Source organism: Marmota flaviventris, chromosome 13 (genome assembly GCF_047511675.1).
Source record: "Marmota flaviventris isolate mMarFla1 chromosome 13, mMarFla1.hap1, whole genome shotgun sequence".
Taxonomy (NCBI): domain Eukaryota; kingdom Metazoa; phylum Chordata; class Mammalia; order Rodentia; family Sciuridae; genus Marmota; species Marmota flaviventris.
In genome coordinates this window covers 41236438-41262586 of record NC_092510.1, presented here as the reverse complement: position 1 = coordinate 41262586, position 26149 = coordinate 41236438, and the positions used below count along the sequence as shown (strand labels likewise).

Sequence of the window (26149 nt, the reverse complement as noted above, 5' to 3'; positions counted from 1 at the left end):
ATGCAATGAATTTTCTTATATGTGTGTCATTTTAATACACATGAAAACAGATGTAGGATAAATTTTAGAAGTAGAATTGCTAGGTCATTTATACTTTTTTGTTTTGTTTTATTTCACAGTGCTGGGGCTTGAACCCAGGGCCTCATACATGCCCTGGGTTTAAGGCATACCACTGAGCCACATCCCCAGCCCTCAATTATACTTTAAAAAAATTTTTTTTTAGTTATACATGACAGTAGAATGTATTTTGGCAGAATATACATATATAAAGTATAACTTATTCTATTAGGTTCTCACTCTTGTGGTCGTACATGATGTGGAGCTACCCTTGTCATATATACAAATACAAGGCTAGGAAAGTTATGACCAATTAATTCTATTGTTTTTCCTATTTCTCTCCCACATCCTTCTCTTAATTATCCTTTGTCTAATCCAATCTATTTCTATTATCCCCCTCCTCAACCTCCTTTGCTTTGGGTTATGATCCACAAATCAGAGAGAACATTCAGCCTTTGGTTTTGGGGTACTGGCTTATTTCACATAGCATGATATTCTCCAGTTCCATCCATTTACTGGCAAATGCAATAATTTCATTGTTTTTTATGGCTGAGTAATATTCCATTGTGTGTGTGTGTGTGTGTGTGTATTTATCCATCCATCTGTTGAAGGACATCTAGGTTTTTCCATAGCTTGACTATTGTGAGGTGAGCTGCTATAAACATGAATGTGGCTGTAGTACGCTGTTTTTAAGTCCTTTGGGTATAGACCAAGGAATGGGATAATTGGGTCAAAAGGTGAGTCCATTCCAAGTTTTCTAAGGAATCTCTATATCGCTTTCTATAGTGGTTTCACCAATTTGCAGTCCCACCAACAACATATTGAGAGTATCTTTCTCCCCGCATTCTCACCAATGTTTATTTTTGCTTATATTCTTCATATCTGCCATTTATATACACCAATGATGTATCAGGTAAAAGAGAAATCAGGAAAACTATCCCTTTTACAATAGCCTCAAAAAAATATTTGGGAATCAACAAAAGAGGTAAATGAAAACTATAGAACACTAAAGAAAAAAATTGAAGAAGATCTCAGAAAATGGAAAGATCTCTCATGTTCCTGGATAGGCAGAATCAATACTATCAAATGGCCATACTACCCAAAATGCCATATAGACTTAATGCAATTCCTATAAAGATCCCAATGACATCCTTCACAGAAATAGGGAAAGCAATCATGAAATTCATTAGGAAAAAGAAAGGCCCAGAATAGCCAAAGCAATCCTTAGTGTGAAAAGTGATGCAGGAGGCATCACAATATCAGACCTTAAATTACACTACAGAGCTATAGTAATAAAACCAGCATGGTATTAGCACCAAAACAGACATGAAGACCAGTGGAACAGAATAGAAGACACAGAGATAACATCTACATAAATACAGTTATCTCATCCTAGACCTAGGCATCATAAATGTACATTGGAGAAGGGATAGTCTCTTTAACAAATGGTGCTGGTATAACTGGAAATCCATACATAATAGAATAAAATTGAACCCCTATACCTTACCTTGCACAAAACTCAACTCTAAGTGGATCATTAGACTAGAGAAGCTGCACTTACTAGAAGAAAAATTAGACCCAATTGTCCAACATGTCAGCTTGGGAACCAAATTCCTCAACAAGACTCCTAAGGCACAAGAAGTAAAATCAAGAATCAATAAATGGGATGGTATCAAACAACACAGGAAGCAATCAATATTGTGTACAGAGATCCTACAGTCGGGGAGAGAATCTTTACCACCAGTACCTCAGATAAGCATTAATTTTCAGGATATACAAAGAACTCAAAAAACTTAGCACCAGAAAAACAAATAAACCAATCAATAAATGGGCAAAGGAACTGAACCAACACTTCACAGAAGAAGAAATATGAATGGTCAAAAAATATATAAAAAAAATTTAACATTTCTAGCAATTGGAGAAATGCAAATTAAAACTACACTGAAATTCCATCTCACTCATTTATACTTTTGATAGTGCCAAATGATTCTTTCTAGATGTGGTACCAATTTACATTATGACTAGAAGTGTAAAGAGCACAGATTTTCTTTGTTATGTTTACCCTTAATGAAATGTGAAGCAGACTCTTTTGTGAAGGCTTCCTAGGCCCTAGGATTCTCTCTGCTTTAGTTTGTTTTGTGTTGCTGTACCCAAAGTGGAATCTGAGTACTTTATAAAGAAGAGAGTTTTTTATATTCAGCTTGTGGTTTTGGAGGCTGAAAAGTCCAAACTGGGTGGCTACAACTGGTGAGGGCTTCATGTGGTGTCACAACATAGAGGATGGCATCACAGGGTGGGAGCCTGTGTGACACCAGCCAGCAGCACATGCAGAACTAACACAGCCAGAGAAGAAGCAAGAGGACAAATAGAGGAAACTGAGCTCGCTTCAGGTAATTTATCCAGCCCCTGAGAACAAGAACCGAGAACAGCACTCCTGCACTCTCCTGAGACCTAACTCACTTTCTGAGAAAGGCATCAATCTCTCTTAAAGCCTAACTACCACCTTAAAGATCTTAAAAGTCCCACCACCACCAATGTTGGACTGGGGACCAAGCTTCAGCATATGAATCTTTGTGGTACAAACCACACACAAACTATAACATTTTCTCTCCTCTACTTCAGTATTGCTGTCCTCTCTTACTATTTGAGATGTTTTCTCAAAGTCTCATATTCTCTATTATTTGAACTATTACTTAATTGTTCATGAATTTATATATACCATCTCCTCAGTTAGACTGTAGACTCCATGAGGACCTAAATGTTTCTCTGAATCCCTCACAATACCCAGTAAGTGCTCAGCCTGTGGAAGACACCCAGTGAGTAACTGTTTCATTGAGATGTTTATAGTGGAATTGTGGAAAAGCCAAGTGGAAATTCAGGTATTAAATGGTAACTGTGTATGTCTCAGCTTTGTCATGGGGTAGGGAAGGGAAATGTTTATCTGATCCTCAGAGAAGGAGAACAGAGGTAGAAAGAAACAAAGAAAAATTCCATGTGTTGAGATATGCTGAAATTCTGCCACAAAACCTGCTGGTAAACCCATCTACTTCTTCAGCCTGGAGAAATTTAAATTTAAAGACTGGGTAGATCTTAGCCTCCCTTTCATCAAGAGATCTTAACATTCCTAACCTCTCCATCTCACCTTGGTAACCCTAGCCTGAAAAACTGATGTGGGATTAAGTCATGAGTGAGATTTCTGACTGCTGACCAAGTTCTGGACTGTACTCTCTTCTCTCTTCCTGGCAAGATAGGGTTAGCAGTTCTCATCTTGCTTTTTTTTTTTTTTTTTTTTAATACTGAAGATTGAACCCAGGGACATTTTATCACTGAGCTACATTTTCAGCCTTTTATTTTTTTACTTTGAGACAGGGTCTTGCTAAGTTGTTGAGGCTGGCTTTGAATTTGTATCCTCCTGCATTAGCAGGAGGTGTGTGTTACCATACCCAGCAGCTCTCATCCTATGCAAGAAACCTCCTAGAAAGGTCACACTGACTGGAAGGAGAAAGTTGGAAAGTTGTGTTTAGTGATAGCGCTTCCTTGGATTGAAATGGATTTATAAACTTCCTGCAATTTTCTACTTTAGAATTCACAATCAGACCTGAGATTGGTGACAACTGGATATTACATATGATAGTTTCACAACTATGAATCTCAGAACCATATATTTTAGCCATGGTGTGGCCACTTATTGCCCATTCAAAATTAATGTCTTATTTTTATATGCATTACTTATAAATGGCCATTTTATGTTCTTGTGTTGAGGAGAAAAGATGTAAGTAAATTTTTAGCAAGAATGATAATAAGAACTTTTGTTTTCCTTCTGTTCCTGCTGATGGGCAGAATCACAGTCTCTGGGACAGGAGTCCCCTGTGTTTCTCCTTTGCTAGCAAAACAATAAAACTTCTTTTTCCTTTTTTCTCAAAAAGAAAAAAAAAAGAACTTCTGTTTTTAAAACTTCCAAGTAATATCACTATACACTTTTTTGCTTTTTAAATATTCCAGTTTATTTAATGTTCCTGATTTGACTCTCCAGGCAAACACAGTGCCTTTATTTGGTACAACTCCCTGTCAGAACCTAGCATTAAATGAGATAATGTATGAAACACAGTGCCTGGAATACAGTATACATTCACCAAATGGTAATAATCATTGTAATTAATTAATGATAAGACCCTGCCACTTACACTTACTTCATTTGGTCAAAACTGACTTCCTTAAAAATGTAAATGATTCTGGGTATTTTAAATTACAACAGCGGGTAAGTTGGTTTATTATAAAAAATTTCTTGAAACTTTGGGAGCCTAGGGTAGGGAAAAGTTCTAAAAACAGGATAATCTGTCTTCACAAATTTGATCAGGGATATCAATAGTGCAAAGTCATTTCTGAATTCTCAGCTTTAAAATAGTAATAATCTTTCTGTGCATGGTGGTGCATGCCTATAATCTCAGAAGTTATAGACACTAATGCAGGAGCATTGTGAGTTCAAATACAGCCTTAGTAATTTAATAGGGCCCTAAGCAATTTAGCAAGATCCTGTCTCAAAGTAAAAAATGAAAAGATGCTGGGGAGGTGGGTGGCTCAGTGGTTATGTGTCCTTAGGTTCACTCCCTGGTTCCCCCCTACCCTGATAAAAAAAATAAAAATAGCAATAATCTGTAAATTTTCTAAAATATTTAGATAAAAATATATTTACCTGCTTATGGCAGACAGCCACAGCTTGAAAAGTGGCTGGAGGAAAGTTTAATGAAAGCTATGGCTCATTTTCAGTTTTTTTTTTTCACTAGAAGTTGAACCCAGAGTCTCCTATATGTCAGTCAATCACTGTACCACTGAGCTACATCTTCAGCTCTCAGGTTATCTTTCCTATGCACAAACCCTCCCAATGTCACAAAATTCCAGCTGTAACTATGATCACCAAAGCCAGCCAGGAAGATTGTTTCTTTATGTTTTTCCCAGATAAAAATGGTGAGATATTGCTGGGTGTACTAGGGAATGTGCATATAATTCCAGCTACACGGGAGGATAAGGCAGGAGGATTGCAAGTCTGAAGCCAGCCTGAGCAATTTAGTGAGAGCCTGTCTCAAAATAAAATAAAGGGCTGGAAATATAGCTCAGTGGTAAAGTGACCTCAGTTTCAATCCCCAGTACTGGAAAATAAACGAAGAATCTAATGTATATTTATTAGAAATAGCCAACATCATCCTTTAAAAACATCTGATTCAGAGAAATGATCAAAAGCCTCATTAAATTGAATTTGATGACTAAGTACTCAAACGAGATGACACATTAAAAGATCCATTCTTCCTTGAATGATATCTTGTTTTAAAATCTAGATGTTTTTCATGGTTCTACTCAATTCTTAGACCTTCATCCTCAATTTGGCCTAGTTCTAGGTTTCTCAGTTCCTTTTTAAAACCTGGAGATTGAAATACGTCTAGCTTTATGTGCCTTAGCTTGTACATCATGTTTACACATCTGAGAAGGGTGTACTCTGGGAGGAAAGCCCCTTGATTTCCATATGCCTCTTGAGTCTCCCTCCTTATCTCCTATCTTCTCTCCCTCAGATCTTCAATATGGATGACAGAATTTTTTTTTTTTTTTATTGTACTGGGAGTGGAAGCCAGGAACTCTTAATTTCTGAACCACATATCCAGCCCTATTTATTTATTTAAATTTTGAGGCAGGCTAAGTTGCTTAGGGCCTGGCTAAGTTGCTGACACTGGTTTTGAACTTGTGATCCTCCTGCCTCGGCCTCCTGAGTTCCTGGAATTACAGGTGTGTACCACTGCACCTGGCAGAGTGACAAAATTTGTATTTTGTCTTGGTATTGTCCTAAAAGAAACCAGAAAGAAAATAAAAATTTTCAGTTAATTATTTTAAAAAATGAATTATTTTGATTTCTTTCATTATGTAGGATTCAAGAACATGCTGTGTAAGCTGGGCATGGTGGCACATGCCTATAATCCCAGCAGCTCTGGAGGCTGAGGCAGGAGGATTGTGAGTTCAAAGCCAGCCTCAGCAATGGCAAGGTGCTAAGCAACTCAATGAGACCCTGTCTCTAAATAAAAAATGCAAAATAGGGCGGAGGATGTGGCTTAGTGGTAGAGTGCCTCTGAATTCAATCTCTGGTACCAAAAAAGAACATACTGTGTAAACCCAGAATCTATTATCTATCTATCAATCATCTATCCATCCATCCATTCAATATATCTATGAAGAGAGCTGCAGATATTCCAAGTAACTTTTCCTATTGGTAGGTAAAACTGGAAGTGCTTTATACAACACCAAGAAAATAAGACAGTGGACATATTGGCATAATGAGAAACAAAATAAATATTTTATTAAATTAATGCAGGTACAAACAATTACAATCAAATATAGAATTAGATGACATTTCTGCATATGTAATTTACAATGAAACACAAGACAACAGGGTTAAAGTGCTTATAAATCCAACACCACGAGGTGTTGAGACTTAGGAATGGAGTGAATGTATGGAACAAATGAATGTCTTGCTCATCCACAGTCTTTGTATCAAACAAAGGACATTGTCACACAAATTATTGTATAAATAAATAAAGTAGAAACACATAATATAAGGGGTTCTGTTGGAGACTTTGTTTCTTCAGTATTGACACGTGGCAACAAAGAAGATGCTAATAAATTGCCAGGAGTGAAGGAAAAGTTTTGAAAGGTCATCTGAATCTCAGTGCCTCTGGAAAAAAATATCTTATGAGGCCCATGTAGGGATAAAAGATGATGATATTATAGGGTTTAAGCAGAGAAAATGGTCCCTTTCTGGTACAGACAAGGGTCCAGGGTAGCCAGCAGCCAAGGTACTTTGCTGGAATTTCCAGAAATAACATGTAATTATGCAAGTGCAACATTCAAGGTGAAATTTATACTAAGGGTGTGGTGGGGCATGCCTGTAATCCCAGAGGCTGGGGAGGCTGAGGCAGGAGGATTGCAAGTACAAAGCCAGCCTCAGCAATTTAGGGAGGCCCTCAGCAACTTAGTGAGACACTGTCTCAAAGTAAAATATAAAAAAGGGCTGGTGATGTGGCTCAGTGGTTAAGCACTCCTGATTTCAATCCTTGGTATAAAAAAAAAAAGAAAATATATTTAAAAAGTTTTTGACATGTTTCTTGCATAAAGAGTTAATAATAAGGCCATTGCTAGGTACAATGGTACATACCTGTAATTCCACCACAGGTAGCAAACACAGGAGGATTGCAAGTTGGAGGCCATTCTCTGCAACTTAGCAAGACCCTGTTTCAAAATAAAAAGGGCTGAGGGTGCAGATCAGATCAGAGATAGAGAGTTTATAGGGCCCTGGGTTCAATCCTCAGTAGAAAACCAAACCAAACCAAACCAAACAACAACAACAACAACAAAACATCTCTGCCCTTCAATGCTGAATTGACTCTGGATTGACTCACTGTAACCTGAGAACCCATGGGCATCACTGTGCAAACATAAAATAAGCATAAATGGAGAAAAAATAAAAAGAAGGTGCTAAAAATACCACACACTACATAGAGAAGTATGGTAAAGACATATCAGGGATAAATATAATGCTAGAAAAGGAATTCCAGAGTTATTTTCCACAGTTTTTAAAAAAATACTGACTTCCTATAATCTAAAAATTGCTTTGATTATTATCATGTTTATGCAACTGATATTTTGTCTTGCTCACTTCTGTAGACTCAATGCCTGGCCCAATGCAAGGCACATGTATCATACAAAGATATTTAAACACTTTTTAAATAAACACATTTCTTAAAATAGAGATATTAATTGTATTCCAAAAGGACAGCAGATAAATTGAGGAAATCTGAAGACTGCTATTTACTGCTGTGTACAAGCTACTTAATCTCTCTGTTTCCTCAGCTGTTAAATGGGTATAATAGTGGTTGTGATGACAGGAATACATGAGATCATGTGTGTATAGTACCACACAGTTATAAATCTGATATTTAAAGGGAACAGATTTTGCAGCAGACCCCTGAGGTCTGAGAATAGGATTAGTCAAGTCAAACAAAGTATCAATAAGTTATATAAGGTCAAATCCTATACAAACCAATGGCTTATTTTCTATGCTTCCAATTTGTAATGTCAGTTACAGAGAATACTAGTATCTAACAAATACTAGATGTTTCACTGAACACAAACAAGCAGTTAAGTATAGAGTTTGGTGACAAAATTTTAACTTCTACTATAGTATGTCTTCAAAAGAAATCATTCATAGCCACAGTCATATGACAAGACCCCTCAGACTGGAAATAAATAGAAACAACTCATTCTTCAACACTGTTGCAACACGAGGAGGTGGAGAAGACAAGGAGAGGCAAAGGGCACTTCTGCAAGAACATCCATGAAATCAGGGATCCTCAACCCACTTTCCTAGCATGAGTGATGGATGGTTTGCTTGGAGACGCCTCATTCAGAAGTGTTCTTTGTCCCTTTTACATGCACCAACAAGTCTCTCAGCTTATGTTGAAGTGCCCAGGTTTCCTTCCAGGCTCCCCTTTCTACTCCCATCTTTCTTTGTTCTCCTCTTCTTTCCCCAGGTTCTATTTTCAATATTTGGGCCTTTTAATTCCAACATCATCAGCAGCATCCCATGGGCCCTTTCATCCGTGAACTCCCAAACAACAGGAAAAGAATCCCTGCTTGAAAAATGTAATTTTCAATGCTGGTTACGTCTCTTCAAACTGTGTATCTGAAGAATGATAACAGTATATTAATTGCATGGGGTCAGGGTTCTGGAAAAACAAGAAATTGACAAGAAACAAAACTCATATTTTCTAACCATTTGATCAGTTTTCAATAAGAGAAAGAGGCAGATTATATTTATGCTCAATTACCCTTGAATGATAAAAGATGACTAACTTCTGGTTTGCTCGGGAATGTCCTGGTTTTAAAACTGAAAGTCTGATGTCCCGAGAAACCCCCAAGTTTTGAGCAAACTGGGAGGGTCAGTTCCCTAGGATGACCCACATGTAGGCTAATTAGCTTTACAGAGCAAATTAACCACCTGATGAAACCTACCTGGGCTTTTTAAACTGGGGCTCATTGTTAAATTTTGTTTCTAACTACATTAAAATGAATTAGAAGATTTGATATAATTGTTTTAAGTTCTATCAGCTGGATGAGGTTTCTCTGCTGTTTTATAAATGTAGGCATTTGTAGCAAAATGAATTGAAGCAGATAGGTGAAGAGTAAGGGTCCATGGTCAGGTTAGTGGGCCCACAAACTTGGTTTTTGGTCACAAGCGGTGTATTTTGGGGTACTTTTCATTACCTTCATGAACCTCTGTTCTCTGCCCTAAAATGGAGATAATTCTAGTATTAGAATACTAGAATTCTCTCATTCTTTTGGTGTGTGGGGGGAGGGGATTAAATGAAACACTATATACCACACACTAATCAGTTAACAGTGCCTGATATGCAACACTGTAGAATTAATTATCCACTCACTTAAGTCAACATGGTCCCCTGTGGCAGGAGATGTTGGGATGCAGAACAATAGAAGGTTAGTGAAGAGAAGCTGCCTTCTCCTTTCCCCTCTTGTCTCCTCTCTCCTATGGAGGGTCAGTCCTAAACCTCCTCAGAATGGAAGGAGTTCTTAAGAGTTGTGAGGCAAAGAGGAACCAGCAATTCCAACAACCAGCCTTTTCCAAAAGGAGGGGAGACTGTGATAGACAGAATTCTCCTTGTTATTACTTTAGTTTTTTTATTCATTTTCCTTCAACTTCCCAATTCTTTATGACATTCTTACCATTTTGCTTCCTTGAGTTTATATCTTGGATGCCACCATTCTCCACATCTAGCATTCTCACTGAAGAAAGAGAAATAATTTTCATTTTCATGTAGTACAACACCGTACCTTACACAGTGACTCAAGTTTAAACTCCAGGTTCCTATGAAACATTTTTAATTCCCTAGAAACTCAGGTGAATTTCCTTATTCCAAGGTCCAAACCCACGAGGTTAATTAATTCATCAGTTTAGAATATATACTTTTGCTCTTAGATTTTCTTTAGGAGTATATACTTTCATTTCCATCCTTTTAAAAAGAAATGGACCATATTCTGAGGCACTTTATTGGTTTTCTGGCCATTCCCAATGCCAACTAATCTTTTCTCCAAGGGAATATTCAAAATGCAAGTTGGTAATAATCATTTCCTCGTGCAAATCCATTCCGTCTCTATACCTCTCTGTTACTGAAACTTGACCCATATATTCTGGCTAACTGTCTCAGTTCTGTTAAGGGCCTACTCTTTGAAAATAACTGATCTGTACTCATTCAGTTACATACTTTCTCAGGTCCACCCACCCTCCTAGGGGGTTGTGGGGAATTTCTAAATGAGTATTGGAATTCCCTTCATATTCTACTTCCCTATGTGACATCAGACACCTCTATGTGAACATCATCATTGGATCTCTCGGTACATAATCTCAAAGTATTGGGGGAAGTGTTTACTCTGAATCATCTTAGGAGGAAATTATTTGAATATACTCATTTTCTTGCATTTTAATAATTCCCATGGGTATGTAAATAAATAAGCACATGCAATTTGTTTTTAAAATTATGTAACACTCTCCTCCAGAAATCTTGCAGTATACTCCATGGTAAATATATAGCTCTACAGAAGGAACTATTTATTTCTTAGGAAACTCAGAAATGAGCTCAAAGGCTGGGATTGTGGCTCAGTGGTAGAGCGCTCACCTAGCCCGTGTGAGGCCCTGGGTTCGATCCTCAGTACCACATCAAAATAAATAAATAAAATAAAGATATTGTGTCCAACTACAACTAAAAAATAAAAAAAAAATTAAAAAGAAACCAGCTCAATATAATGTTGTAACTAATATAAGACTCAAATTCAATGGAAACCAACAGGAATTTAAGTACATTCTCTTCTATAAATTTGTGGTTATTTGCATAGTAGAAAGAAGCTGCATGACACTGAGTTTTCTTCAGCCTCCATACATGCCCATTCTTCTACCTCTTGCCACTATACACCCAATCTTCTGGCAATTCCACTCAGCTTCACTGTGATTGCTATTAACAGTCAGAAATCTTGGTGCCACCGTGCAAAGCCAAGCCAATTTCCTTGCAGACATTATTCAACTCTCACCCTTTGAAAATGCAACTACAGGGTTCAATGCCACCCTTCAATATAGGTGTAGCAAAATGAGCAGCATTGAAGGAAGAGATAATACCCAGTTTCACTCAGTGGCAAAGCTAAAATCCATTTGCATAATTGAAAGTGGGCCCTGAGAGGGAAAGCTAATAGGAAGGCAGCATAAGGCAGTACTCTAACATTCTGAGTGGGATAGATCCCCCCTGATGGGGACTGTCCTATACATGCAGGACATTTAGCATCTCTGGCTCTGCCTATTAAGTGTCACTGTGGCAACAATGAAACCTTCACAGACTTCACATCCCCAGGGGAGACCATTGCAATTAAAGAAATACCATTTTTTCTTAAGCAGAACAGGATTGTCAATGCTGCACCAAAGCAAAACAGGACAGCTCCCAGCTTCACAAAGTGAGTCCTTTGAAGTAATGTAGATGGTTCTGAAAAAGAAAACAAGACCAAAGAGAAAATTTTCATGGGAACTAGTCAGGGAAATAATCATCCCTTGAAGTTTAATTTAATTTAGTTTCAGGTTAATTTTCTTAAATCCTGAAGCTCCTGGCTAGAATGATGAGATTTCTCTGACAAGAGAATAGAAGTAGCATGGAAAAGTGGAAGAAGGCCTGGACTTGGACAGATGGACTTGGGACTTAATTCTGGCCCCACTGGCCAGCTTTGAGATCTATAGCAAGTCCTTTAACCAGACTACAAAATGGAAAGGCTAAGAAATTTCTTGTGAGGTGAAATTTCTTGTGTGGTGCTTACGTAGTACCACAGGGAATGCCTGCTCAATATTAAATGGCAGAATGCACTATGTTACTTTGTCTTACATTCTTTAATATAGAAGTTGGAAGTCTACTGTACATGGCAAGGATGGCCCACTGTGGAACCTGGAAGGCCAAATGGCACTGTTCAAGGATTTTCTGCCTCTCCACATCCATGGTCATGAGCAAGGACCAATACTTGTTATCTTTTTCCTGAGTTTGAACACCTTGGGACACCATTGGTTTCTCTCACCAGTTTCTCTGTCTGCAGTCTGATGCAGGGGCTAAAGGGATCCCACAGCACATGCATGCTTGGAGACTGCTAACTCCTCTTTCACCATAAGTCTGTTCTTGCTTAACCTCACTATCAGCTGAGACCCGTGATTCCTAACTTCCTACTTTGAATTTTAAAGTCACAACAGCAGCTGGACTTTGTTTATAAAGCCTGTTGGTTTATAAAGCCTGTTCATACATATTTTGAGTCTCAAAACAACATTACAAGTTAGGCATACCAGGTAAGAAAAAATCCCCAAGTTGCAGTTGAGAAAACAGACTCATAGCCGTTAGGTGACTTACTCCAAGTTGCCACACAAATAAGTTGTCATAAGACAATTTTTAAATGGCAGGAGTCCACTAATACAGCTCTTAATTGAAGGCCAATCCCAGAAACAACATCTCTATTTTTTAAAGCCTTTTCGCTCTTTTTGTTTAAAAGAGCACCCTGGATTGGTTTTTCAAATGGGTTGACTTTTCTATCCAATTTTCCAGTAGTTTTCTCTGAAGTACATGGAGTTTTTCTGTCAACATCTATAGGGGGGAAGGGGCAGTGAAAAGCACTTCTCATCAGAACACCTTTGGGTTTGTACTAATCATCATGCTTATCCTCCTCACTTATTCAAATGGCCCAAGACTCATCAGACATTGTCTCCTATTCTACCTACTACTGCTGAGTAGTGGGAATAAAAATACTTGAATTTGTGCTCACAAGGGTCTCAAATCATTTGCATGTACTATAGCTTATTTTTCCCCTACAAAAACCTTGCCTTATATATATACCCCCTTCAGGGAATGTGGAACCCACAAAAGTCTAGTATTTACCCAGGAACATGCAGCCTTTCATTCTATGGTCCAACCAGGATGTCTTGAGTTGAAAACCTATAGAATAGCTTGAGAGAGGCGCATGGGGAGAAAGGATCTCCCACATTTGGAGTAAGATAAAAAAGTACATTCCCTTTGCTTCCTGGCATAGAAACTGTGTTGAGAAGGGAGCAGCTCTGATATGCTAGACTTTGGATTCCTAAAACAAGTCCTGAATTGAGTATTGTTCTCAGGTTCCTCCTGATGCCCCAACTACAAGAGCATTTCCAACATACAACTGGATTGCCTCTTTTCTTACCTGTTTCCTGGATAGTATGAACTGTGTCCTATTCTTCTACAAATACCCAATCCTTAATATACTACGTGGCAAGTAGGGAATATTCCATAAATATTTGCTGAATGTGTATTAAGTAGCATTATGACTTGGATGCATGGAAGTGAGGGAATAGCATAATGGCATACATTTTGTAAGTACTATGCTATTCTTTCATTCAACCATCACTGAATGACTATGATGAGCAGGCATAATGGTAGCTGTTAGGGGACAGCGTTAGACATGTTTTAGTAAACACATTCAGAATATTACCTGGGATGACCAATTCAGCTGTATTGTTTTCTGTGAAACTTAATCTCTTAAAAGTACAGTAGAAAATCTCATTAGCTGTTGTGTTGATTCTCAGTGTGCTGGTCACATTGAAAAACTTCTCTTCCCTCTGGGATTTGGTGATGGTGGTTTTAGCACTCAGTATTTGGTGGTCACTGCTTGTCCAGATGACTTCAGCCTCAGGGTAGCCCTCAGCCTGACATGTTAGTTCATATTCAGAGGTGACCGGATCCATAGAAATTATTTGGCTGATCTCGCGGTATGGGGCTACGTCATGAGAAAAAAAGAAGTGAAAGTTTTCTCTAGACATGTGTCTTGGTGTTGTCTACATTAGAAACTATCAATGCAGGCTGATTCTCAGAGAAATAGGCTTCATGGTCAGCTGTTTTAGCAGTAGGGAAGCCCTGCCTGTTGACCTCAACACTTCTCTTCAAGCACAGGCCAAGTCTGAGCTTTAAGAAACAACTGTCTTGCTATAAAAATCATGTTGGTATATGAATACACGAACCAGTGTAACTCCACATCATATACAACCACAAGAATGGGAAGTTATACTCCATGTATATATGTCAAAATACCTTCTACTCTCATGAATAAATAAAAAGAACAAATAAAAAATTTAAAAACTATGTTAATATATGTATTGGACTCAAAATATAGACTAAAGTAAACTGTCATCTTTAAACAAGTAGTCTTTCTATTCAAATAAAGACCACTTAAAAATGAATCCACTGAAATGTCTATTTATTCACATTTTTATGTTTTTCCCAGCAAAATGCTATAGCTTTCATAAACGGCTCTGTTTCTTCTTAAATTTAATCCTGGATATTTCCTTTGTTTTATTGTAAAGCTGTCTTCATAAACATGAACCTTTATAGCTAGCACGCACTATACCTTAGACTTAATTGAATAAACTGATTTTGATAGTCATTTACTTGTTCAACTTTGAGACAATGATCAGAAGTTAGATTTGAAAAGACATACTATGTCACTTGTGAAAATTAATACTTGTTCCTAGTGACCCTTTGTAAAGTTTAAGTACATTTTTAAATTTGAGAATGGATTAAGATCTACAAAAAAGTTGTAAAAATAATAGTTACTATATACTCCTTACCAAGATTCCCTCATTATTCACATCTTACATTACTCTGGTACAACTTCTATGACTGAAGTGCCAACGTTAGTACATCACTATTAACCACATTCCATCATTTATTCCATTCCACCAACTTTTCCCGCTCTAGGATCCCATCTGGGTTACCATAATATGATTTAAAATTTTTTTTTTTATGTTTGCTATTTTAGTACATCTTTTAATTATTATATTCATGGCAGAAAGTCTAATTAGTTTTTAGATAATTGGTTTGAGAACTTTTTAGGATTAAGATACTCAGTCTGCTGACTATTCTAGTAGATTGTTTAATGCTTATATATAGCATAAGATTTATATTCATGTTTACTCATTACAAGTACATCAACATATTTTTAATTCTGTTGACATAACCATTGCTTTATACCTAATACTTTAATGAACAACTAATCATCTATAACTCTCCAATTCTTTACCAAAGACATAACAAAAGCTTTGTGATATAATACTTTCACAGAGATTTAACAAAGCGACTAGCTTAAAACAAAATAAATAAATAATGATGTGATGTTTTGGTGCTCTTAAATCAAGGAAATCACAACCAATTAAATCAATATAATTATGATTTTGAAACACACACAAAAAATTGGGCCATCCATCTTTTAACTGTCATATTTAAAGACCACTTAAAAATGAATCCACTGATTATACTTCACAAACTGCTATTAACATAACAGGATCAAGTTCACATAGCACAGAGCTTGGTTTATGGGCAATTAGAATTTCAACCTAAACTTACTCTTAGTGATAAATACTAGGGTTAAAATGCTTTTGCCTTTTTTTTAACCCTTCTATTATCATTTTTAATGGAAGAAGGGTGAAGAAGGATGCTGTTTCACACAGAGGAGCAAGTACACATATGATGCAGCCCTAAGAGCTAACAAATGAGTGGTTCACTCCACAAGGACTGAGTACATAGCTGCGCATTAGTCCCTAAAGTGGGGGCACATGTGTGAAGGTATGGGAAGAAAATGCTAGAACTTCCACTTATATGCATTTCTGTCATATCAATTAAAAAATAATTTAAGCTTCACAAGCTTTGCTTTTTGACACTGGGTCTCAGTCAGCCACACAGGGGTCTTACAGGAAGAGGACTTTCACAACACCAAAGGGAGAATGGGGACCCAGTTTGTACTTACTATGGATTTTCAAATTCTAATATCTACTTTTAACTAATATTCTCATGAAATGAACAACTAATTAAAAACTTTTCCACAAAGAAACCAAGAATTGAAGATAATACTAGTAATTTAAATACAAACCAAAAGGAAATGTCAGAAGGGATTTTTTTTTATCAACTACTTTATGAGGTTAAAACAATAAAGACCTAATTGGACTTGACAAAGTGTGGACTAAAATCCTCAAGATTATCAAGACTGTCTACCTTTGCTAATGATGAATTTTACCCTAAGGTGCATTATGCCTTGCCATATAAACTAATGAGTGAAGCATCTCAATTAGCAAGATATTAAAAGTACTGCTTGGTAATTTTACTTTACCTTTTGAAATGTCTATTTTTGTATATTCCTAGAACATATCATGTACCATATGAAGTTGGTGAAAGTCATCCTCTTTGCCTTTTAAAATGTCAATTCCTTATAATACAATCTATATATTAGTACAAAGTATATTCTTTATAATTATACACACATTAGTTTAAAATGTTTTACAATTTTTGCTGACTTCTGGTTTACTAGATCTAGAGCACTATGCTAATGTTGGTTGATCAAGATTAAGAAAAGTTCAAAGTAGTTTTGAAGTCATACAACCTGATATACATGCCAGAGGTATAAAGGTAGGCAGAAAAACATGATTATTAATGACAGATTTTAGAGCCAGTCTGCTTGGGTTTAGAACTCAGCTTTACCACTTACTAGTCTGATGGCCTTGGATAAATTGCTTGATTTCTCAGCCCTCAGTTTCCCCATTCTTAAAATGGGAAGAATAATGCCACATATCATTGAATCTAAGATACCTATCAAAAGTACACATTCAAATTTCAGAGCTAGTAAAATGTGAAAAATATTCACCTTACACAAGAGTCATGTTGAAGATTAAATGAAATGATTTAGGCAAAAAAGCTTAATACAGAGCTTAACCCATAGAAGTGCTACCCAAGTGTTAGCAGTAGTACTGGTAGAGCTGCTTCTCTTCCTCTTTTAATACTGAAGTGTACTCTTGTGGCAGTTCCTGATGAACACCATTGGAAATAAATTTCCACATATTATAACCTGTTCACAAAAGGTGCAATAACACCCAAAGTGATAAGAATTGAGTTAATCCAAAACCAAACCTTTCCAAATTTCACTTTTGAAATGCTTCACTTATAAAGCCCCGTGGTGAGTAAACTCCCTGTGGGGAGCTGTGTTACCACATATTTGCAGTGATGGGAAGAGAAGTCCAAGAGCATTACTGTGAAATCATTTGCATAAGGAGGTGACTCAGTAGTTCTATTTCCTTAGGTTGTGCAAGTGTAGCCACCAAACGTCCACAGGTGGCAGTGCCTCAGTGCAACTGAAGCTTGGTGGCTGGCTTGTTCTCAACACAGAATGTTGAGACTTGCTTTAGCTCAACTCATCTTCCTGTATGCAAATAACAAGATGGTTTGGGATGAGAGGCTAATTTATAAAACAAAATGGAATGGCTTAACAAACCAGGTGTCAAATCTGCTTGGTCATTTGCTTTGCTCCATCAAGGACCCCTCCTAGGAAAAACCTTCAGTGCTAGAAGATCTTTTATTATGTTGAAGAGATATTATAGAGCCCCAGATAACCTGGTATAAACTCTTTCTCATTTACAAAGTCAGCCATCTGCCTGCATACTCCTGACAGGCTGATCAGAGACCTTTGGAAACAGAAACTTAAACTCTATGCTTCCTTCTTCCTGACTGCCAGGTTGATGTTCTTTCACCCCATCCTAGATCTAGCAAGCTTATGGCTTAAAGCTTGCTAATTTATTTAATTGCCTTTGAACACAATAGATACCTAATATTGCTGATGAACCCAAGAAAAGTTGACAATTTAAACAACCATATCCCAAGTTTTTTTTCCCATGACTGTCTTGAAGGAGAAACAAATGGTAAAACATAATGAAAATCAAGTCTACTTCATGAGGCAAGTGACATTTTCTTAACATCAGTAGCATTAATTAAGCCAGCATCAGACACCCAGTAATGTGCCATAAAATGGATGCATTTCTCCTAATCACTATATAATTTTATTTTTGAGTTTATAATTATCAGTGATCTTTCATAATAAATCTAAATTTTCCTGTTTATATCATGGACCTTCAGATTGATGATAGTTATCTTAGGAATAGGAAGACCAAGGGGAGATGAATGAATTCTGGTAAATATGGGGAGTATAAGAATAGAAGATCTGCCAGGCGAGGTGGTACATGCCTATAATCCCAGTGGCTGGGGAGGCCAAGGCAATAGGATTGCAAGTTCAAAGTCCAGCCTCAGCAACTTAGCAAGACCCTAAGCAATTTAGCAAGACCCTGTTTTAAAATAAAAAATAAAAAGGGCTGGGGATGAGGCTCAGTGGTTAAGGGCTCAATCCGTGATACAAAAACAAACAAATAAACAAACAAACCAGAAACAGAAGATCCTTTGGGTTTTTTTTTTTTTGTTCTTTGTGGGAGTTTGGATTAGCTGCTCATTCCTGGGATCTTTTTACCTCTCAATTCTATGAAACTCAACAGTGAAAGCAGAGGTGGTCAGCTAAGGTGCTTTCCTTCCCTTAGCTAGTACCAACCCAATACTTTGAACTCTAGTGACCTGATGACATAGTTATGGGTCAGTACTCAGGAATTAACACTTACAGTTCCTCTTCAACACTCCAAGATAACACTGGTGCATACACTCTTAAGATAAATACATGCTTGGTGATCAGAGTTTGTTGGCATCTCTGGGGACAAATGGCTTTCTTTATACTTGATGTGATTATTTTTTGCCTTCATAGATTGGCTTAAACTGTTATTGAATGTGAACCTAATTATGGGATTTGTTTTAAATATATTTATTGGGGTTTGAGACATACAGACATTCCAAGGAAGGAAAATACAGCAGACCTAATAAAATTAAAAAACAGCAATTGAATTAAAATAATGAAAAAAAACTTCCAAAAGGTTATGCAAATAGTATTAACTATATTTGCATGCTGTGAAAGATAGTGGTAAAGGGAGGAAGGAAGCTTTTGCAATTCATTTTATTCCTTTCCATAGCATCCAAATTATTTGCAGGTACATGTATTGCTTTTATAATAATAAAAAAGTAAAAACTGGGAATTTATTATGTGGAAAACTGAACATACTGTATAACATGGCTCTGTGTTACTTGACTCTGGGTCACCAGTGACTGACAAATAAAAGGTGCTCAAAGAAGTACTCACTAGATGAGTATATGAATGAATGAATGAATGAATGAATGAATTAGTGAACAGGTTGCTGGTATTCTGTTGGAAATTAAGTCTGAACTTCTAAGAATGATAAGCTCTGAACACTTGGGATATGTTTTTCATTAAGGTTTAGCTTTCTTTATCTACAATAATTCTTACCATTGACTTTCAAGGTAATCCACTTGTAGTCTGCACCACCATAGCTGATCATGCAGCAGTAAACCCCAGCATCCTGCAATTTCACATTCGTGATCTGAAGGACAGCATTTCCCTGGTAGAGCTGGTCTTTCAACAGCCAGGCCCTCTGCCTGTAGCTACTGTGCTGAACCTTCAGGTCTTCTTTCCCATTCACAAACTGAATAATTTCCTCATCCTCCTTTCCCCAGTAGACAACTAATGAACCCAAGTCTAGTTGTTTTTCTACTGGGAATTTGCATTCGATTGTCACATTGCTGCCATATTCAACTACATACAGGTCCTTGGGAACAGTGATACTAAAGGCTGAAAAGAAAGATGGCAAATCTTCAGAACATAGAAAATTCCTTAAAACATTTACAAAATGGGTAGAGGGCTTGCAATCACCTTATCTGGTGAGTTATAAGATAATTATATTTAAGGATTTTAGTTCCTTAAAATACATGTTTTATCCAGTGGGCTTGAAACATGTTTTGGGACACTATTTCTGATCCCTGCATTAGAATTATAAAACTAGCTAAACAAGTTGCCCCGCAATTTGTAAACATACATTCCTGTAAAAATATTATATGGTGATGGAGAACTTATAACCACAGAGACCTATTTTCACATGGACATCCCCAGAATGTTCTTTGCTTTCAACACAGCCTGAGTGGTAGATTTCATAATCTTCTCTTCTTACTCCCCCGCATTTTTGATCCATTCTCTGGTCAGAGGTAAGTGGATATGGAAATTTAGAGAGGGCCCCAGTATGTTACCAGTGCTGTATTACCCTTAAAACTTTGATACACACTAAAATTCTTCCTTAGAATATTTTCATCAGGAAAAGCAGGTCATAAGCAATATCAACTGTGATCCTGGCTTTGTTTAATACAAGCAAATAATGTACGTATAGGCCATTTCTCTAGAAATTTTCAATAAGGTATTCATGGGAAATCATTGAATTTTGTTTCTTTCAGTTTGTCTGTCTTTATACAATGACACAGGTGATTTTTTTTTTAAATGAAATAAGTAGACTGTTCTCTCTATACAAATTATGTCCACTTAAAATTATTATTTAAGTTTTTAACTCATGGTTAAAATAGTTAAAATACAGAACCTAATGAAAGGATTTGGTGTCTTACCGTTCAGCAAATGACAGAAGGATGTGAATATAAAGACATTAAACATCCTCATCTTTTTGCAATGACCTAGTTATGGAAAACACAAAAAGAAGACTGCTTTATTCAACAGTTGAACACATAGCACAACAGGAGGGCACTTGGCAGTTCTAAGTGAAATAGTCCTGATAACCAGGTGATAACTGATGTCTAAGTGTGGAACCATAGCAGGGGAATTTGGAAGTTAAATACCTTTATTTAATAGCACAGAACCACATAAAGCCAAGTGAATAGAGTTACTGTGATGAGCATTTTTAAATTTGGTTACAGGCCTGAAAAAAAATTGTAAATTGTAATGTACACTCAACAAAAGCCAAGAAGAAAATACTTTGCCCAAATCCTCTCAGCTATTTCATGTTTTCTGTGCGGTAACTTATCTAGAAACTCAAATGTGTCCTATGCAAAAATTTCAAAGTAAGGAAAATTTGACTTCTACTTCTCACCTTCCAATATTTTTTTTCCTTCTATGACTAAATATTTTCATTTTAACCTTTGGCTCTTCAAGACTTCCACTCTACTATAACAAGTAGGCCAGATGCATCCCTCAAAATCTTTTATGCCTCTCACTTATTCCAAACTACAAATCCTACTCTCTCAATAAACAGAATTTGTTAGTTACAAGAGATGGGAAGATGAGAGAGTTGGTCAATTTATGTTAAGATATGAATGTCTTGTGGTCACTCTCCCAGAGTCATCTATATTCATTCTTTTCTTCATTTTGTCATCTTGCTTAAAGTTTTACTGATTTTTTAATTCAGCAAACCATTGACTGAGCACTTCTTCTGTGATTGGCACTATTTTAGGAACTGGAGATATAGCAATGAATATAAAAGAAAAGTCATTCTTCTCTTGGAGTTCATATTCAAGTAGGGGAGGAAGAGAAATTTGTGGTATTTCAGCCATGCTATTTATTTATTAACACATTTTTGTCTTTTGTGTTATATTTATACACTTTGATAAGAAAGTCAGTATCTCTCCAACCTCTATATAAATACACACAATTAATCAATGCTACAGATATATAAAGCAGAAGATTAATGTTCCCAATATATAAATAGCTCCTAAAAATCAATAAGAAAATTACAGTAACCCAAGAGTAAAACAAGTAATAATTTCTAACATACAGCTCAGAGACTAAAAAATACCAGTAAACATAGGAAAGGATGGCACCAATAAAATGTATATTTAGGATATAAGATACCATTTTCACTTATTAGCTTGACCAAAATTACAAAGATTACTAATGTTTGGTGTTTATAAGGACATAAACAAATAGGCTTTCTTGCCCATCAATGGTGGGAAGGAGAAGCTGTATATCTTTTTTTCGAGGGCTATTTGGTAATCTTTTTTGAAATTTCAAATGTATATGTCTCTGTGACCTTTCACTCCTCTCCTAAAAATCTATCATACAAACCCACAAACAAATACATACAATAATATATGTAAAGACATTGCATTGTTAATAATAGCTCCAAACAGAAAAAAATACCCTAGATGGTCTGAATGGTTAAATAAATTTTGTTCTGTTGATATGATACCATTAAGGATAGAATTCAGTACATGTATATGTATTACTTTTGCAAAAGGAGGCATAGAAAGAGAACTTCAGAACAGTATATGAAGCAGAAATCCATTTTTGTTCAACAAATAAAAAGTATGTGTATGTGTATATGTGTGTGTGTGTGTGTGTGTGTGTGTCTTTAGACATAGGAAATGTCCAAAATACCGACAATGATCATATCTATGAGTGAAATTAGAGGGAAGGCAAGTAAGTTTTCACCCACTTATAGTTTTTAAAAGGAAGAAAAGACAGAAAAAGGATAAATGGGATTGTGATTGATTTCATCAGTGTTTTTCTGAGTTTTCAAATGAATAATGGTTTTACTTTTCTTATCAGAAAAAAAATGATGAGTTTTTGGCAAACTAAAGTGTTATAATGGAAGAACCCCAGAAATGGAGTCCAAATATTGAGGTAGAATAAGGATATTAATCTAATGTTTTTCTTCATTATAAATTTGATATAACCACATTACAGAAAAAAGAGAAAGGAAGGAGAAAACCCCCTATTTTATCACTGTCATGCAGGGACATTTAGTAATAAATAACCTGGAAACATTTTTGGTTGTCAAAACGGGTTTTGGGCAGGGGAGAGTTGTTGCTGGTATCTAGGGGTGAGGCCAGGAAGGTGCTCTGAAGCACAGGACAGCATTCCCACAGAAAAGACATATCTGGCCTAGAAAACAATAAGTGCCAAGGTTGAGAAATTCTGTGACCATTATATTTCAGGAAAATATTTTTCTTTCAGTCTTTTTCCCTATGAATCTTTAAAAGAAGAGAATGTTAACATACATTTAATATTCATTTTTTATTGAAGGTTATGATAAATGTTTTCCATTTGGTGTGTGATATTCATAGACATTATTTAATAGTCTCCTTTTATTCATTTATTGTTAGGTATCAAATTATTGCCAATTTAAAAAAATCACAAGTGTTGTGTATTCAGAAACTATTTATTGAGTGTTTATTATGTGCCAGGCCCCAGGTTAGCCCCTAAAGATAGATTTCCCCCAAAAGAATTGCTGATCAAGGAGAAAAAATATTTTCTTGGTTCTTGACTTATTCTGGAAAATTGGTACCATTATATAGTATATTCATCCACCTCTGGCATTATTTAAAATTATTTTCCTAATTTCATTACTGAAAAGTACAATTTGAATTTTTTGTGGGTTTGTTTATCATTTAGTTCTTTGGGAATTATCTGATAATTTCTTTGTATAGCTATGCTAACATGTTTCTTTCATATTAAAAATGCATATATGAAAATATTAAAAATAAAATGAATCATCCTCTTGCTAGTTCAAGGTGCACAATTCTTATTTCTTTCCTCTCCAGCTACACTGCAGATGAGAAGCAGAAATATAACTAATCCTTTGAGGACACAAAGGTTGCAAAAAATGAGGCTGCAGCATCTGAGTGTCTTTTCGTTGAGCCAGTATTGATTACAGCACAATTATAAAATATTAATGTGATATTATAAACACAAATATGTTTATCAGGCAGTAGAGGATTTGGGATACCCCTAATTACAAGCAAAGCACTGTTGAATAAAACATAAAGACACTAAATTCACTTGTGGGTTACAACTAATTTTGAAAATGTTTATGGCATACTCTGGTGGAGTTTTAATCCTTTAATGAATCTGGTTGAAATTTTAGATGCAATTAAAGTTTACTGAAGGTGATTGATTAGATTTGATATTTACCTAATTCTTCATCATCCCTTCTCCTCTAAGGCTTTGTTCCCTTGGAGTGCAACTATCATGAGTGGGAGAAGAAAAGGGGGAGGAAAGAGACCATGTAAATAAACGTGTTCTTTGATCTCTAAAACTCACATGAGAGTAGTTGGTCCAAGAGAACACTGATATCTTCTTCTGGTAAGAAACTGACCTTGTGTGAATTCCCAGACAAGAGTGGACACTTTCACGAGCAATGAAATGTGACCTGGGGAAGAAACAAGGGCTCTTTCAGGATGGGGAAGTGGGTTTGCCCCTGGGAGAAGTCCAGTACAAACACCAAGGAAGTGATACCATGTCTCTATCTTCCCAGGGTAGGACGGCTATGAGGAAGATGCAACAATGCAAGTTTTCTTTCTCAAAAGTAAAAGCAAGGACTAAGAGAGTTGATCTATCAAATCTTTAGTAAATTTTTAAGCTCTATTAAACTGTACTAAACCTCATCCCCCTGCCCCAGTCACACTGAATCACTCTTGTACAATTTCCCCATGCGACTTCAAACCCCCAAGCTATTTCTCAGGCTTTGTGAAAGACCATACTCTGACTGCTATCATGTAGCTTCCACCTATCACTTTCCACGGAAAAAAAATCTACTTTTTGTTTTTTCTTCAGAGTATCATTGTTCTCCTTATATATTGTTGACCACTGTCATTGTCAACTGGTACATCTTTTCTGGAAGGCAATTTTAAATATTCATGAAAAGGTCTTCCAAATATACAAGACACTGACTATTAACACTTCTACAGTTTATCTGAAGGCAAAAATTGGCAATTTCCTAGAGACTTATGTACAATGGTTTGGTGAATGGCTAGCGTAGTGAACCCTATGAATAACCATTATGTTCAGCAATGGGAGAGTAATCTCATAATATTGGTTCCCTAGCACCATGAAATGCAACAATTAAAAAATATTTTAGAAGGCTACTTAATTCATAGAAAAGCATTCACAGTTAAATATACAATAATAACAACTAGTTAGAACAATGGTACTTTTACTCCTTGTGTTTTAAAGCAATCCCAAACTGAATTTAGACACAGGTCAAAGTCAATGTATCTAAGAAATGTCTTAACATTTTTATTCTTAGGCTCTTCCACTCTTCCTCCAGGATTCCCTTTGATCTTTCAAGCAGATACAGCAAGAAACTTAGGCCTTTGCGTCCTGGATCTCAAGACTGGAAGGGACCTTAGGAGATGCTGAAGGTGGGATGACTTACCCTGAGTCATATTACAAGTGATAACTTAATGTTGGACTAGAACCCAAATGTCCCGGTTTCCAATCTAGTAATTTCTCTCTAGACCCAGCTACCTCTCATGACCGTATCCGTGCACATGCACTCACATAAAAGATTGACATTAGTGCAAAACAACAGCAACTGTCAAAAGGCCAGATATATTGCCTGTTTTTAGGTCTTAACCCTACGATACAAATGAGTTCTGCTGCACCACAAAGTATCACACTTCCCATTTCCCTCTCCTCTCTCCATCCCAAAGACCCTGTCTTTTAAATGCCTCCTGTAGCGACCAGAGACACCTGGAGTGGGTGCGGGGCGGGAGAAGGACGCTCCCTACCTGCGGGTGGGGAGACTCGTGGCTGGCTGCGCAAAGAGTCAGGAGCCGGTACCCAAGATTAAGCGACCAGGGGATGTAGCGTGTGTGCGCTCTAAAGACCTCGCAGGCGAGAGGGCGTCCCCGCCCTCTGGCACAAAGCTCCGCCCCAGGGCAATTCCACTAGGTGTGTGGGCTTTTCCCAGCCTGCTGGGTTCTTGGGATAAATAAATGTGAAAACGAAACGAAAAGTGAAACTTTCCAGCCCCGCTTTTTCCTGTAAGTAAGTAAGGTTTTCATGAAGAACAGCGCTCTACAAGTGAATTAAATGGATATTCTCAAAAGAAAAAATTTTTTACAAAGCCTCCCAAACACATGAAAAAAAATGTTCAGCATCATTAGCAATTAGAGCAAATCAAAACTGCAGCTGAGATTTCATCTCACACCAGTCAGAATGGCAGCCATCAAAAACACAGTAATAAATGCTAGAGAGGTTGTGGAGACAAAGGAACACTTTTACACTTTGGTGGGATTGTAAATTAGTATAACCACTGTGGAAATCAGCATGGCAGTTCCAAAAGACTAGGCATGGGACCACCCTATGACCCAGCAATACCACTACTCAGTATTTATCCTAAAAAATTAAAGTCATCATACTATAGTGAAAAAAAATAGGGGAGGAAGAAGAGGGAAAGGGGAAATACTAGGGAATGATATTGGCCAAATTGTATAATTATATTGCGTGC

General features: G+C 36.7%; 1 protein-coding gene across 1 annotated transcript; it reads right to left on the bottom strand.

The window, feature by feature from the left end:
- Nucleotides 1-6385: 6385 nt before the first annotated feature.
- On the bottom strand, nt 6386-25486 carry Cd274 (CD274 molecule). The gene is made up of 8 exons (XM_027943097.2): nt 25428-25486; nt 23959-24067; nt 20532-20597; nt 19372-19713; nt 13648-13932; nt 11538-11639; nt 9838-9897; nt 6386-8779 (listed from the first exon to the last, which is right to left on the bottom strand). The coding sequence occupies exons 3-8, from the start codon at nt 20581-20583 to the stop codon at nt 8757-8759; spliced, it is 864 nt and encodes a 287-aa protein (XP_027798898.1). The 5' UTR covers nt 20584-20597; nt 23959-24067; nt 25428-25486; the 3' UTR covers nt 6386-8756.
- Nucleotides 25487-26149: the final 663 nt, after the last annotated feature.

What these genes read in the sequence shown, in the direction of transcription:
- Cd274 (XM_027943097.2), bottom strand. Translation starts at nt 20,583, where the DNA reads ATGAGGATGTTTAATGTCTTTATATTCACATCCTTCTGTCATTTGCTG. An exon ending in GTTCTGCTTAAGAAAAAATG is followed by an intron (nt 9,898 to 11,537) that starts GTATTTCTTTAA and finishes CTCTTTCTTCAG; the next exon opens with TGAGAATGCTAGATGTGGAG. An exon ending in AAACTCAAGGAAGCAAAATG is followed by an intron (nt 8,780 to 9,837) that starts GTAAGAATGTCA and finishes ATCATTCTTCAG; the next exon opens with ATACACAGTTTGAAGAGACG.